General features: G+C 38.4%; 2 protein-coding genes across 2 annotated transcripts; both read right to left on the bottom strand.

Moving 5' to 3' along the window:
* Positions 1-1,105: 1,105 nt before the first annotated feature.
* On the bottom strand, positions 1,106-2,684 carry LOC126732636 (thioredoxin-like protein HCF164, chloroplastic). The gene is made up of 4 exons (XM_050435597.1): positions 2,306-2,684; positions 2,017-2,226; positions 1,825-1,928; positions 1,106-1,597 (listed from the first exon to the last, which is right to left on the bottom strand). Exons 1-4 carry the CDS (start codon positions 2,498-2,500, stop codon positions 1,315-1,317), a joined length of 792 nt encoding a protein of 263 aa, XP_050291554.1. The 5' UTR covers positions 2,501-2,684; the 3' UTR covers positions 1,106-1,314.
* Positions 2,685-5,676: 2,992 nt separating this feature from the next.
* On the bottom strand, positions 5,677-6,446 carry LOC126732635 (uncharacterized). The gene has a single exon (XM_050435596.1). The coding sequence runs from the start codon at positions 6,349-6,351 to the stop codon at positions 5,860-5,862; it is 492 nt and encodes a 163-aa protein (XP_050291553.1). The 5' UTR covers positions 6,352-6,446; the 3' UTR covers positions 5,677-5,859.
* Between the last annotated feature and the right edge of the window lie 10,810 nt (positions 6,447-17,256).

The following is a 17,256-nucleotide window of genomic DNA, read 5'->3' as shown; positions in this document are numbered from 1 at the left end:
AGTATGTGGAAGGAAGATATGAAGCACAAAGGAGGACTGAAAACTTGGAGATGAGTATTTAGATGCTAAAAAATCAGCACAGAGGACACAAGCTGAAGCATGTTTAAAGAAGGCTAACAAGGTAGCTCATGGGCTAGCAAATCTATGTCATTTTGTTGAGGTATAGCAGGATATAATCTCCTACAGTTATTAGGGAACTACAACAGATGACTTACAAAAGACGATTTATCCTGAAAGCTTCCTTTAGTTTTCTGCATCCTATCTTTTCCTACCAAAAACTTTCTCAATAGACAGTTTGAAAGGAGACTAACACTGCAAGGTATAGAAGGGAAGATTGGGGTCCCAAGCATAATTTAATCCTAACCATCAGAAGGGAATAAAATCTTCTTCTTTTTTTATATAATTTTTTATCCTGTTTTACATGAACACTTCCTACAAGCTGAACAGGAAACATTATCTGACACTAACATATTTATTGCTCTTGACAGTATTTAGTGTCATTTATGTTCATACCGGGATATTCTACATCTTGTGAACAAGTTATCAAAAGGACAGTACAAGGACTCCAGGCAGAATCTTACCATTGAGGAAGAGCCCAACCTTTAGACAAAGCTATGAGCCCCCTAAAGTAGGATGCCAACTTGGTTTAGGAAATAAAAAACACATTTCATGTGTAACATTCAACATATAGTTTATAGAGTTTCAAGATTCAATCTTGGATCAATTGTAAATATAACCAGGATAGAGTCCAATTATTTTTTTGTTTCTACAAAAGAAAATAAAGAATTCACTCTGTACCGAGTACAGTGCCTGCCTTAATGTAGCAGGAGCCTTTGGACAGTTCAATATCAAGCAATTGCTTTTCATTAAAGATACAAATCAAGCAAAAATTTAAATAGCTTTAAAGAAAGATGGTTCCTTGTTAGCTACAAAATGAACACCTGCAGCTTTCAAATATTTACTTAATTATGTATTTCTTACCTGTCCATGAATTTTATCAGGACAATTTTCTGAATGGAACAGAGACCTATCATAAGAAAGTGAACACTCAGGTGCTTCAGCATCAACATGGTGCACTAGATAGGTATGAGATGCAGCAAACTCATGAATGAATGATGAATTTATTTCTAAGATTCTCCAGTATAAAATACTTCTATCTTATTCAACACAAAAATAATTCTTTCATAAAATTAGAAACTTGTTCTCAATAAGTACAAGATGAGTATGTAACATCAGTAAGTTGGAGAGTACCCCGTACGTATATTACCAGTGACAAATTGATGGGTTACCTCTGCCGGGGAAGCTAGCTAACACCTACCCATGACTTCTAGGATCAACAATTTGATGCACCTTCCTCGCTTCAGCACTTGAATACTGTCCCAAAACACGGGCATGAGGTATGGACGCTTCCCCACGGGCTAACGCATCCACATTCTCAGTAAGGTATTGCCTTGGAAGCCTCCCAACCACATTACCTTCCTCATTCCCATTTCTGTCTAGAAATGCAAAGTGAGGAATACCCTCAACACCAAACTCGTCAAGCTCCTGTTCCCATTTTGTGTTGTCAACATTCAGCATAACAAAATTCACACGGCCCCTGCATAAAACATAATTAAGTGGTGATGATTGGCACTTGGCAGGCACTAAATGAAAACCAATTTGTATAATTCCATTTTTTCAAATCCATCCATTTAGAGCAAAATCTGAAATTCAATTATGCACTTTGCCAATCCTACGGTAGAAAATAACTATTTAGATTGAACAATAATACATGAACAATAAATAGCAATGTTAGATAATATCCCACATATTGAAGATCATTACTTGTATTGTTGCTCAACTTTGTAGACATCAGGAGCTAATTCCCGACACACTTCGCACCAATCAGCGTAAAATTCCACAACAGTAGGCTTTCCATTTGAAAGAGCCTACAATAGCATCCAAAACATTACATGTATAAATCAAAAAACGACACCAATATAATACATATATCAAGTTAAGAGCTTGATCACAAACCTGTTCATAAGGTAATGCGACAGCAGATAGGTCCTTCAAAGAAACGCCGAAATCTAGACGTGAAGATAAGAAAAGCCCCAAAGCTGCGAGAGTAGAAACCAGTGCTATTTGCTTGTTTAAAACTTTGTTTGGAAATTCTGGAAAACCAAAGGAAGTTGAAGTCGTAGTAGTAGCTTCATTGGGTGTGCCAGGCTCAACTGCCAACTTTTCCTGAATAAAATAAAACATAATAAGGAACTTCTAAATGAGGCACAGAAATAGAGAATGCGAAGTTTTAAGACATACATACCGCTGAGGAGGTTTCAGTTTCAGTTTCAGTTGGGTCAGGGTTTGTTTGGCTTTGGCAAGTTATGCTTCGGAATCTGCGGGTCTTTTTGTTGAGAAATGGGGTTTGGTTGTGAATGAAGTTGGGAGATTGGTGGGTTGTATGAAAGGATGGTCGGAATCTGTGGAGGCCGACGGTATTTGAGACCAAGCGAGCCATGGAGATTGGAGATTTTGATTTAGTTTAGTGAAACTGAGAATCAACTGGTAATTATAAGCTGACAAAATCCGTTGGTCGTACGATGGCTTAAGTTTGTTTGGGGATAAGATATTCCACGTTATTGTTATTTCCTCTGTTATCTCGAGGAACGTTTAACCAAAGTTACCAAAACCCTTTTCTTTTCTTTTTTGGTTCTCTCTCTAAATTTTGAGTTTTTGAAAAAGATTTTTTTGTCACTTCTACTCACAATTGCATTTCTATTTGATATTTATGTTGTCTACTTCCAAAAAAATATAACCCTACTCTAATAGTCAAGATTGATGAGTGCACGCTTTATGTGTGTTTACTTAAACGCATGGGTAATAGTGATTCTTCTTTTCATTTTATCGTATAGAGGCTTGACTAATTCATGAAAAATAGAATTGGATAGGTATAAAACTAGGAATACAATGTCGGCTTAAAGAATTTTTTTGAGTGGCCATTATAAAACTTAAATTATACAAAAGCTAATAAAAAGATAACTTCATATATAGACACACACACATGAATACATAAAATCCTACAATTTCCTTCTTTGAGTTTGAAATTGTTGTATGATAATCTTATTATTAATGTTGCAAGCTACATCTCCTTCAAAATTTTAGTTCAAAAAAAATTTTTGGACACTTTTTTTTTGGTAAGGAATTAATATATTATTAGGGGATCAAAGTTTAAGGACAATAAACTTAGTTGTAGTCTAAGGCGACAACTCTCACTAAACAAATTAATATGACTATATATTTTAAAAATCTAACAGTTGAATTTCATGTTTTTTATGTTTTTAAAACACATGTTTAATTTTATGTCCATTAGATGTTATTACTATTCGATCTATAAACTTATTTTTATGTATAATTTTATACTACAAAAACTTAAAATTTAAACCATTAATTGATGACATAGTTATTGATCTTTGATTTTATTAAAATTTTACAAGCATGAAGGATATAAAGAGAAAATGTAATCTAATGGTGGATTTGTCAAAATTCACATATAATAAAAAATTTTAAGTGGAATTATAGCTTTAGTCTACAACGAAATTTGTTGCCAAATTTTGTCCAAAGTTTAATTGTGATGGGCCTAAAAATATTTAGGATGGTCATAAATTTTTTTTAAAGGTAAAAAAATTATAAATTTTTTTAAATTTATATATAATAATTATTTCTATTTAGGGTGGTACTGTGACCACCCTTGCTTCCATGTGGAGCCGCCCTAGAGTAGGCCGACCTTAATCACCTATTCTTTATGAACGACTTGGTCATGTTCGCAAAAGCATCAAGGAAAAATTGTCCAACTTTTAGTATTAACAGCTTTTGTTAGGTTTTAGCATAACAGTTGTGCCAAAACACTTGTTCCCAATTGTAGGCTGTTTGTAGAAATTGGAAATGTCTTTTGGAAATGGCTTCAGGTAGACTCTAACGTAGGATCATCATTACCCAAAACAGCCCAATTGGAAATGGCATTTGTAAAAATAAACATGTATCATGGGTGCCCACTTTTCTGTGGCTATCCAGTCACGAGAGTCTAGCAACAAGAGAACTCTTGACTAAAAGGAAGATCACCATGGATATTAGCTCTTACTTTTTGTAACAACAGCCCAGAATCAGTTATCGATAATTTGGGGGATTGCCCTCCAGTTGCTGTGATCTAGAAGGGAAGATGGAAAAACAAATTGCCCCAATTCTGATTCTGTCAAAATGTGGGGGAGTTAATAAAACAGATGACCAACTCTCCTTTTGAAATCAGTTGTCACCCCAAATACTATAAAAAGATGTATTCCTTAAAGCCATTTGGATCATCTGGATGACCCAAAACAAAGATATAATGGAAGGACAAGCTTTCAACCCTAGCATCATTATGAGGAAAATCAAAACACTCACAATTGATTTCTACTTCTTGTTACCTTGTGATGAGAACATATTTCATCAGATATGCAAACTTATTAGGTGGAAACCCTCACCAATCAGCTTTTTCAAGCTCAACAGAAATGGTCCAATGTTATGTAATCCAAGTTAGGCAGGTGTGGGAGGAATGATTAGAGATAACACAATGGTAGTGAAACTCTGGAGATTTGGGGACAGCCTTAACCAATAACTTGAATATCCATATAAATCATCATAGAAGTAGATGCCAAAGCAGCTGTGGACATCCTCACTCTAGGTACTAGGTACTAACTTAGCTGATATATCTCACTTATGTAATGCTTTAATCTCTAATTGTAGATCATTGCTTCAGCTCTTTGATGTGGTTCATCTCTAACATATTCATCGAGAAGAGAACTACTGCACATATTTTTAGGCGAGGGCATGAAGAAACTATAGAGAATTTTCTGTTGTATTTGGACCCTCCTAGTATTGTAACTTGTAAGCCAATTATTGACTAATACATGGATATTAGGTTCCCTAGACTGTAGTTTGTTCTTTAATTAAATTCCTTTTAAACAAAAAAAGTATAATAAATTTTAATATTTTCCATTTAAATTTCACTCCAATTGGATTTATCACAATAATATTGTGCTCCTTATCTATTGTTATTGTCTGCTCTTTTATCACATTCGGTTGGTTCTAATGAAATAAAAGCATAAGAACCTCTGATTTTGGTGTCATATGTGACTGAAACCAGGGTTAGATAACAGGGGAAGTTGTGTACCTTTTTATGAAGAGCACAATGAAATTAAGAAACGGTGTGCTGGGGTGGGGATGGGGATGCCTCACTATCTACTTTCATGAAGGAAACCTATAAAGAAAATGATCCATTCATAAAGTTGGTTAGTTTTCGTTATTTTTGAGTAATTTCCCTTCTTCGTCTTCATTTTTTCCCCACTTCCTAGTGTTTATAATCTTCTACTTTTTCACAAATAATGAAATACAATGTGTCTAAACTATCATGATATATAGTTAAGAGTTTTCATTCTAGAATTTACATCTATAAGAGATTCATCTACTCTTCTCTATCCAAAAAGAAAGTCTCTTTGCATTAACTACGATTGTTTTTCTACTTACTGCCACTTTGCACTATAAAGTGGTAGTAAGTAGAACAACAAAGCAAATAGCCAAAGCTACTTATGTTTAACTCTGGAAAATATTTCAGAAAACTCTCATCGATAGTAGGTAAAGTATTCAAGATAGGCAAGTTGCTTGTTCTCAAGTGCATACACAGCTTCAAAAGATAAGATAAGAGGGGTGGTTTACACTTTACATGCTTCACAAGCTTATCACCATTGTTCTACAAAACCATTACACAACAGCAAGACCCTCCCATATATGCAACCAAATTAACACCAACAATAAACATATAAAAATACAATCACTAACTACTATTTAAGATTTTTGAGCTTCAGGACCCAATATACCGTTCACAATAGAAGTAGCAACCAAAATCGCCACAACCTCCGCTGCGGCCACCGCTCCCGCCTGAGCCAACCCTCCAAAACTCACTTCCGATTCGATCTCTCTCTCTGCCGTTTGGATTCCCTTCTCCGCCGTCACAATTCCCTTCTCCACCGACACGATTCCCTTCTCTGCCACCTCGAACCCCTCCTTCACAATCTCCTCCGCTTCCTCCTCAGCCTTCTTCAGCTTCTTTCTCAACCCGAACAACGGAATATCCTCCGCAAGAGACGGAGGACCTCTCGCAGTTAAAGCCGGCGAAGCCGTCAGCAGGAACATCAGCTGTCTTCTGCTGGAGAGAAAGGTGGTTGAGCGAGGTGGCGGCGCAGGTTTGGAAGCGTGCGCCTTGCAAGAGGTGGTAGGTGGCGCATTGTCAAAGCGGCGTAGTGAGAGGGTTTGGAGTGAGATTATTGTGGAAGCCATGGCTTCTTGTTGTTGTTGTTGCTGTTCTTGGTGGGATGAGACTACTCTACTCTTAACGATGAGTCTGATCCTCAAAGTGAAGTGAATGAGTTATGTGGTCCGCTATTTTTTAACTAACCACTTTACAAATATACCCTCCTTTTTGCGGTTAAACAATTAAGTATTTAATATGGCGCCAATCGATAATAATACATCAAAGTTTTTATTTTTTATTTTTTAATTATAGAGTTATACGTTTTTTTTTTTGTGTGCTATTTATTTGATTTTCATTAAATAAGAATTTATTTCAGAAACAATTTCATTAAATAGTCTTGATTGAAACTATATATTTTTATTTGTAATAATTCAAAAGAGAAATGCTATGTCTACAACATTTCTACAACATTTTTACAACAAATCCTAAGTGGCAAGTTGTTATTGGTTGTTTTTGTTGGGGCAAAAAAGTAATCTTAGTGTTAGTTTTAAATTTGAACCAATAACAACTAACCACCCATGATTTGTTGTAAAAATGTTGTAGACGTAGCATCTCTCAATTCAAAAATTACAACAAAGGAGGACGAATTTGATCCTTAGGTATCTGTGTTTATAAATACTAGTATGTAGCCCTGTGCTATCGCACGGGAATGAATATATTATTAATCATGAGTTTATTCATGTTTAAAAGGCTCAGTTAAGTCCAAGGTTGTCAAAATCGGGATCCTACGTATGATCGTTGAAGGTAAGTGGGATCGTAGATCGTAGGATCGGATCGTGAATCGTAAGATCCTACATATTTTCAGATTTAAAGCAAAAAACACATTGATTATGACTTTGTATGTTGAATAATCACGTAACTTATAAATTCATCCATAAAAAAACTTAGATTTGCATCATATGATGTAATTTGCATGTCATACATCGCTAAGTCTATACTAACGAAACAAATATATTTAAGTTTTGACATAATGTATCTAAAAAGTTCAATAAATATTTAATTAGCAGCCAAATACCAAAATATTTATCAAAACATATGGAAAATATTTTTAAGTTCTAAGTTCCAAATTTGAAATCCAAAATAAGTTAGCAAATGGAAACTAGCTAACTACAATATGAAATCCAAAAGTAAGATGAATATTAAGGTGAAGTGAACATTTAATTATTCTCATTCTAAGGTTCTTATAACCACCATCCTAAATTCCTAATCATCATCATCCATATCATCATCTATATAGACATTATATATTTGTATACAAGAGTTGTAAAAGATATCAAGATACAATTTCACACTCAACTATTCAAGTTATACCACTCAGCAACAATTAAAAAATATACTCAAAAAAATCAATCAATCAATATACAAATACAAGCATAACTGATAAAATTATATATAAAAAAAATTTTAAAAAAATTTAGTAATATTAGAACACAAATTAGTATATTGATCAAACAAATTTAACAATATTATAACTTAAAATGTAGCAAAGCCAAGTCAAATTCTTCATTTAGAAATGATGAAACATTCTTTCATTTTGATTACAAGTGAACTAGAAACTAGAAAACATTTTCTTAGGTTGACATAATTTTATAAAATAAAAAATAAAAAGTCATACCATCACAACATGAAAAAATAAAAATCCTTAAAACTTCATCAAAACAAAAAATTTATCCCAAAAAAAAAAAAAAAAACAAAAAAACTATGTTTTTGGTAGAATCGGTAGGATCGGTAGGATCCCATACGATCCTACGATCCTATACGATCCTACACGATCCTACGTACGATCCTACCATTTTTACGATCCTAGTGCGATTCTAATCGTTTTGGTGAGATGGGATCGTAAAATCGTGCGATCCTACGATCCAGATCGCGATTTTGACAACCATGGTTAAGTCTAAATTCATATTATTAACCAGAAAATTTCATTAACAAAACTTAGCAGTATATATATTTTACATAGAAAGATGAACCTTGGTGACAATGTTTATCCAAAAGATCCATTCACGCTTTTGAATCTTCAATCTCTATTGGTGATTGAAATTTTCACAACTTAAAAAATTTAAAATTAAAAAAAATAAAAAAAACTCTCAGAGTTGTACTCATTTTGTAGTTTTACGATGGGTCATTTTGTAACATGATAGGCATTTGTGTGAAGAAAAAACCTCTGAAGTTTCATGGCTGAAAAAGGAAATTCTCTCCAATATCTTTTTATAGAGAGAGGGGTTTGTGCGTGTTTTTATACATCCTTCATAGTTGTATTATCACGAAGCAGGTCCAATAGATTTAGATTGGTACTACCAATTCCCAAAGCATGAATGTTTAATGTGTTATTAATTTCATCTTATTGGCTTTTGCACATGACAGCAAAATTAAAAATAATTAGATTGTACACGTGTATAGTAAAATTGGACTCCAATTTCAGATTCTAATTGAACAATTGGAATGATAATATATGATAGTAACAACAATAGGAAAATTCAAATAAAAATTCGAATTAAATTGTAACTGTGGGGCCCAATAGTTTATGGGCCCGGCTCGCTCGCTTATAGGGAGTCCACAGGCCCCAAGCTAAAGGAGGCCAGGGCCCAAGCCCAAAAATGGTGAGCCCGATATGGCTCAAAGATACGTCCGAGGACCGCTCAGTCCTCGGAAGACCCAGAATCCCATTGACGAAAGTGGAGTATAAGCAAACTTAAAAGATCAGAAAATATCTCAGGGAAATAGTCCTTAATACCCTTCATTGACATGACACCGCACCTAACAGAGCCGGATTCTTAGGCTTTATGGACCATCTCCCACAATTTCGGGATGAGACTGATGGGACAAATCTCTGTCCTGGAAAAGTCGACCCTACACGTGGACGGGGGATAATGAACGTAGGCTAGTATAAAAGAAAACACAAGGTAACAAAAAGGAGGGGGGGGGGGGGAATCCATCTCACTGCCTAAGAAAGACTCCAGGAATGAGAATGTCCGGAAAGTATATACGCTCCACTAAGGATAACCCATCGACGGGTAACCGGAGGATACATTAGTGCTCCTCGGACATGATCCGAGGAGTCCAATCCCTCAATTCATAAAGTTAATGGGCTTAGATGACCGGACTAAAGCCTTTTTCAGTCTAGGTTTATCTAATGTCCGGCCTGTACTAACGTCCCGTGACCCAACTCCAGCCTTTTAAGCCCACTCTCTACAAAATTTATTGTGAGGGATCCATCACGTGCGAGCCCAGCGTCATCGTTGGGCCGCTTGAGAATCGTGTCCTTACAATTGGCGCCGTCTGTGGGAAGGCTTACGCGTTTGCGCGAGTGGCGCATAAGTCAGCTCTCTAGCAAGCGGAGATTCACGAGTTTTTCTCATTTCCGGCGACGTGCAGTTGTTGCTCCGCCATAAGCTTCTGCTAGGGGTTACGCCTTGCACCGCTAACGGCGCGGGTTTCTCTAGGGGCTTCCGACCCCAAGTCTGCTCCCCCCGTCATGGCCAAGGGGCTGACCTCAAAAAAAAAAAAAAAAAGATCTTATAAGTTTTGGACAGAACCAAGGCCTTGCATGGTCCTCGGACCCAAGCCTATGGGGAAACCAAATACAAGCAAGTTTTGGACAGAACCAAGGCCTTGCATGGTCCTCGGACCCAAACCTATGGGGAAACCAAATACAAGCAAGTTTTGGACAGAACCAAGGCCTTGCATGGTCCTTGGACCCAAGCCTATAGGGAAACCAAATACAAACAAGTTTTGGACAGAACCAAGGCCTTGCATGGTCCTCGGACCCAAGCCTATGGGGAAACCAAATACAAACAAGTTTTGGACAGAACCAAGGCCTTGCATGGTCCTCGGACCCAAGCCTATGGGGAAACCAAATACAAACAAGTTTTGGACAGAACCAAGGCCTTGCATGGTCCTCGGACCCAAGCCTATGGGGAAACCAAATACAAGCAAGTTTTGGACAGAACCAAGGCCTTGCATGGTCCTCGGACCCAAGCCTATGGGGAAACCAAATACAAACAAGTTTTGGACAGAACCAAGGCCTTGCATGGTCCTCGGACCCAAGCCTATGGGGAAACCAAATACAAACAAGTTTTGGACAGAACCAAGGCCTTGCATGGTCCTCGGACCCAAGCCTATGGGGAAACCAAATACAAACAAGTTTTGGACAGAACCAAGGACTTGCATGGTCCTCGGACCCAAGCCTATGGGGAAACCAAATACAAACAAGTTTTGGACAGAACCAAGGCCTTGCATGGTCCTCGGACCCAAGCCTATGGGGAAACCAAATACAAACAAGTTTTGGACAGAACCAAGGCCTTGCATGGTCCTCGTACCCAAGCCTATGGGGAAACCAAATACAAACAAGTTTTGGACAGAACCAAGGCCTTGCATGGTCCTCGGACCCAAGCCTATGGGGAAACCAAATACAAACAAGTTTTGGACAGAACCAAGGCCTTGCATGGTCCTCGGACCCAAGCCTATGGGGAAACCAAATACAAACAAGTTTTGGACAGAACCAAGGCCTTGCATGGTCCTCGGATCCAAGCCTATGGGGAAACCAAATACAAACAAGTTTTGGACAGAACCAAGGCCTTGCATGGTCCTCGGACCCAAGCCTATGGGGAAACCAAATACAAACAAGTTTTGGACAGAACCAAGGCCTTGCATGGTCCTCGGACCCAAGCCTATGGGGAAACCAAATACAAACAAGTTTTGGACAGAACCAAGGCCTTGCATGGTCCTCGGACCCAAGCCTGTGGGGAAACCAAATACAAACAAGTTTTGGACAGAACCAAGGCCTTGCATGGTCCTCGGATCCAAGCCTGTGGGGAAACCAAGTACACAAAAGCACCATCGGAGCTCCCTACTTCCCAGTCGATTGCTCGGATGGATTATTTGGAGATTATCAGCCTTAGACGGTGTTCGCGCGCTTATCATAGAATATTCAACTGTTATCCTGGTTAGTTCCCTAAGTTTGATTTATTATGAATTATCGATATAATGCCTGGTAGTGTTGGTAAATTGGAGTTAGTTAAATTATGCTTCAAGCCATTTTGCTCTAAATATTCTTGAAGAAACGCACACATAGGGCACACCCATTCAAGAAACAGTGTTGTCAAAGAAACAGTGTTCAAAACAAGTAAAGAAATTTCCATTCTTACTAAAACAAAGAAATAGTACAACGTACAATGAAAAAGCAGGAATCAGTTTGTGTCGAAGCTCACTACATAACCAAGAAGAAAGGAAAATACAAGAGAAAAAACTGAAACTGAGGAGGTAGATCAGAGGAGAGGTTGGCTACAGCTTCAAGACCTTGTCCTTCCTCAATGCTTTCACATGCCCACAACTCAAACAGCAAAAGAGACCCAACTTGAACCTGACGCCGTTGAAGGAAAGGTGCAGGGAGTTGGAGGTTGAGGGCCTTTCTCTAAATATACGCCCGCCGCAAAGCAGAGGCGCTGATGGCGGAAAATCTTTCTTCTGCCACACCAAAATTCTGGCATGGACAGAACCTGCTTCGGATTTTGACTAAAAGAGGGAAAGATTCCCTTCCCCCTCGGTCGAAATGAAGTGTTCTCCTGAACTTAAGCTTCCTGTGCCCATACCGTACTATTCTGAGTCTCATGAAGGCAGGGTGCATCTGCGGCGGAGAAAGTTCTTTCTTCCCAACCCTCGCCTTAAACATGTTATGCTAAGGGAGGAGAGCTCCGGATATGGAAGCTGTGATGTGGGAGAAAATCTGAAGGATTTGTGCGTATATAAAGCAACTTTCTCTCCCTCCCATTTATTTGAAAAGACAAGGTGATAGCAGTCAACTCACGCGGCGTCCCAAGGAACGCTACAGACAAAACAGTCCTGGCTCAACTTCCAACATCAACTGCAACCACAAGATTAAAGAGCCTCGTAAAGGCGCACCTCGGTCACTGTGACATCAGAGAGTACCACGTGGCCAGAAGTTGCAGAAATATCTCTTAATTCATAGGCCAAGTGGATTCGTGGCCCCGGGCCCGCTTTGCGTGAGGGCCCAGGTACTGTGGCCCACGCCGAGCAATGGCCGTGACCGAGGACAACCCCTGTTCGGCGCCTTGGGAAATGCCTTATGAAAGGGAGAATATGAACTCATAGAGTCTTGGACAGAACCTAGGACTTGCATGGTCCTCGGACTCAAGCCTATGGGAAAACCAAGTACGAAAAAGATATCTTATAAGTCTTGGACAGAACCTAGGACTTGCATGGTCCTCGGACTCAAGCCTAGAGGGAAACAAAGAACATAAAAAAGATATCTTATAAGTCTTGGACAGAACCTAGGACTTGCATAGCCCTTGGACTCAAGCCTATGGGGAAACCGAGCACCTAAAAGAAAAAGTATACGTTCTAAACAAAACCCTGGCTGTGCGAAGTCCTCGGACTCGGGCCTTTTGGGAAATCAACTACTCGGATGGAGAAGTTTCTCGGCTTAAATACTGGAAAAGGTTAAGACCAGCGTGTTAAAAATATGGCGTAACGAACCGATGATCGTTAGCCTAAGGAAATTGCTCATTGAAAGGGTGACATGTCCTCGGATAATTACTTCTTACACCTTATCAAGCACTTAGTCCCCATCGCGACTAATGTTAAGGTAAGTCTCGTTCCTCACTGGTCGGACTGTTATGTCGAATAATAATTTTGTTAAAGTTATTGTGGCGTCTTTTTATTAGCAAGTATTTTGGCCTTAGTTGTCATTGGTTCAAATGCTATACTACTGTGCCGAGCAGAACTTGCAAATTTATTAAAACATATAAACAGAACATGCGAAATAGAATAACAGTAACTTTTATTAATATAAAAAATTATTATTACAACGTACAAGGAAGGGCTTACACAAGCCTATACAAAAATGAACTGCCGAAGCAGTAATAGCATCTGTAATACAAATAAGTAAACCGCCAGGAGTCTTCTGAAAGCGCCTTCAAAGTCTCTCTGAAATCTTTGCCTCAGTACTGCTCATATCAGGATAAGAACCTTTTACCGAGGAGAAGGAGAAGGAAGAAGAATTGGAACACATGGAAGCACTTCAGCAGACTCTTGTCGCTGAAGAAAGCAAGGGAAAAAGAAGATGGAGAACATGAGTAGGAAGGAGGAGAAGAAGAGGGAAGCAATGAAAAGAAAGTAAAAAGAGCAAAAGAGGGAGAAGGGGAGCCATATTAGGTATGCTCATGAGAGAGCGGATGGAGATGACAAGGGAGGTTTTCGACTCAGTCACACCGGAAGTGAGGTGTGACGGGTCCCTGCTTCGGATTTTGGCTAAAAGAATGGGGAGGCAAATCTTGAGTCTCCGCCATCCTTGCCCTGACCGAGCCATCTCAAGTTTTGTTAGGATATGGCGTTTCTGAGAAAGGAAGGATTTATTCATGGTTGACTATTATGGAGGATGTATTATTGGATAAGGAATAACCAGACGGAAGAAATGAACTATGAGAAGGGCTTGAGGGATTCAGATATGGAGAATCACCTTTTGTCCTCTCACTTTATATAGGGGAGTAAGACGAGGGTGCGTAACACGTTCTGATCCCCAAGGAAATCTGCGAATAAATGTGCATCTGTTTCATTCCCCCACGTTATCAATAACCGTTAGGTTGGGGAGGTCTCGTAAAAGGAAGATATTAAAGGCGTGCTACGGATAACCGAACGGAATAAGCGCATCACGCGTAAATCGAGGGGAATATCTTGTAGACCGACGCATTCCTCGTGGAGGTGAAGAGTCGCCAACGTTGATCAAGGGCCGAATTAAATGAGCCGCAGTTAAGGCTCGGTATTACCAAAACCCACCTTTCCAACCAAGACGTTGGACAGCAGGGTTTTGAGGGGCTATTGTGGGGCCCAATAGTTTATGGGCCCGGCTCGCTCGCTTATAGGGAGTCCACAGGCCCCAAGCTAAAGGAGGCCAGGGCCCAAGCCCAAAAATGGTGAGCCCGATATGGCTCAAAGATACGTCCGAGGACCGCTCAGTCCTCGGAAGACCCAGAATCCCATTGACGAAAGTGGAGTACAAGCAAACTTAAAAGATCAGAAAATATCTCAGGGAAATAGTCCTTAATACCCTTCATTGACATGACACCGCACCTAACAGAGCCGGATTCTTAGGCTTTATGGACCATCTCCCACAATTTCGGGATGAGACTGATGGGACAAATCTCTGTCCTGGAAAAGTCGACCCTACACGTGGACGGGGGATAATGAACGTAGGCTAGTATAAAAGAAAACACAAGGTAACAAAAAGGAGGGGGGGGGGGAATCCATCTCACTGCCTAAGAAAGACTCCAGGAATGAGAATGCCCGGAAAGTATATACGCTCCACTAAGGATAACCCATCGACGGGTAACCGGAGGATACATTAGTGCTCCTCGGACATGATCCGAGGAGTCCAATCCCTCAATTCATAAAGTTAATGGGCTTAGATGACCGGACTAAAGTCTTTTTCAGTCTAGGTTTATCTAATGTCCGGCCTGTACTAACGTCCCGTGACCCAACTCCAGCCTTTTAAGCCCACTCTCTACAAAATTTATTGTGAGGGATCCATCACGTGCGAGCCCAGCGTCATCGTTGGGCCGCTTGAGAATCGTGTCCTTACAGTAACAATCTGAATAAAAAATTTCAATAGAAAGACAGGGTGGAGTGATTCACTCCAAGAAGGCGACCAAACTTGCGTAAATATAGAATAATAAATCTCTCTCCGGAAAATTTATATTGTTCATAACCTTTACCTTCATTGAACATTTTAAAAACATAATGACTCACATCTGCCATCCAGACATCTACAGCCGGGTCCCTCTCCAATTTGCGTGAGATTCCATTGATCACTAAGTTCCTTTACAGCCTACAAAAAGTATCATCCATCGGTCCACAGCAGTGCTTTCTTTATTTTATAGGTGTCAAATCTGAACAAAAAGCCAAATATAAGGATAGTGAATTTTAGGCATAATGTGCATCTAATCACATATTAGCAATTTATAACAAATGTAAAGATGCAAACTTTGTAAGTGAATAGTAAACAAAACTTAATGTCAGAACCAAGAAGAAAGTACTTTAATCCGAAACTCAGTGCAAATGTAAAGATGCAAACTTTGTAAGCAATTTATAACAAAGATGCAAACTCTGGCTTTGCTATCTTTTTGGAAATTATGCAATGTACCCAAACCAAGTTCTTATCGCCAATATTAATCTCTTTGGTTTTCACGTTTGACTACAAAATCAAGAAAAAACTTAATTAGCACAGTAACTCACTTGACCCGATACATAGAAGTGGTTTTAATGAGAATGAGCCCACATACATTTAGCCACATGATGCAAAATTCAACTTCAATTTCAGATTCTAAACATGACACAAAATTAGAGTTCTAATTTGGAATTCAATTTCACACTCTCTCTGCTTCACCTATTATTTTATATATAGATTAGAAGGTGTCATTGAGCTTTAAGGCTCTTAGCTATGAAGGTAATTTATCTTATATAATATTTACCATGAAATAAATTCTTATATTATCAATAACTTAAAAATAAATGTTAAGAGATTTGCAATTTATTGACATTGTTAGCTTATTTTCTTGGATTAGAAAATAAGTTTAAATTATTCCCATATTCATATATTATACTTGTGCTTATTTATATATTGGGTACGTTATTGTGAGGGCTCAAACCAGCTAAGCCAAATGAGAATAGGTTGTTTGAATATAAGGGCCCAATACAATTAATTTGTTAAAGAAAGGGTTTGCAAGGTTAATCTTGGTTTGCTTGTATAGTTTAGCTAGTAAATTAATGAAGGAAAAACATCAAGTGATTCTCAAAAAGAAGTTGAATTTGGGATTAACACTTCCTCGGTAAGGCTGAGGAGGAATTGTTCATATAATATTTAGTCTTGGTTACAAGATAATGTTGCATAAAGTACGGTTTTTTTTTTTTCTTTTCTTTTTCGTCCCCTATTCTGGAGGGGTTTCCTTTCTTTATATAACTAATTGAATTGCATCCCACCTCTCCACTTGTACAGTCACAGACCTTCCCTTGAATGCTTGTCCTATCAAGGTTTTGTTGAAGGTGGTAGAATGTGCTGCAAGCTATGAAGGCGTTGTTCAGGGGTCATTCCTTTATTAATACGGCCAGCTAAGTTGGTGCAGTGCATTGAATGCAGAAGTGATGGTTACTTTATCAGGATATTTCCCTTCTTCTTTGCTTGCACGTCTCTACCATCTTCTTCAGTATTTTGTTTCCTAGTGTAAGTGACTTGCCTATACCTCCTGAGGAGTGCTCGCTCCTCGACCTGACCCTCTGGTGGTCAGCCTCTTCGTCCCTTATTCACGAGTTCTCATTTACATGTTAGTTCAGGACTAATGTGGGGATGGGTTCTTCTACCTCCTTGAATTGGGCTCACAGGCTATATTCTGTACTCGGATCTTACTCCTCCCACAGTTATATTTTGAGGTTTTATAAAATAATACTTCCCTTTTAAGAAAAGACACTTTATCAATTTATCCTTTGAGGTTTGTATAATTGTAACATATAGTTCATACCTTATCAAATATTTTTTTTTTACATAATATTCCACCAAAAAAAAACCTACCTAAACTATGGGCCAAATGGCACTATCCCTTTGGGGTTTATGAATAAATGACACAACTCCTTTAAATTTGTTAAATGTGTAGGAATTTTTTTTTAATGGAATATTATGGTAGAGGGAGTAATAGTATGAGAGGATATGATTTAATTGTTAGAATTTATAAAAATGTCAAGGGTTGGGGTGTCATTTTTTAAAACATATGGGATAGGGTGTTACTTCGTAAAACTTCAAAGAAGATTATTGTAATTTACCCTTATTTATTAATTGTATGGTATATATTCATATTTAACCTTAGTAACAAAAGTTTTCCCACTGATCAAGTCATTCTTAATGCCATGTCTACTCTCGCCAATTT

Source organism: Quercus robur, chromosome 6 (genome assembly GCF_932294415.1).
Source record: "Quercus robur chromosome 6, dhQueRobu3.1, whole genome shotgun sequence".
In the NCBI taxonomy this organism is placed as follows: domain Eukaryota; kingdom Viridiplantae; phylum Streptophyta; class Magnoliopsida; order Fagales; family Fagaceae; genus Quercus; species Quercus robur.
This window is presented reverse-complemented; position numbering and strand designations above follow the sequence as displayed.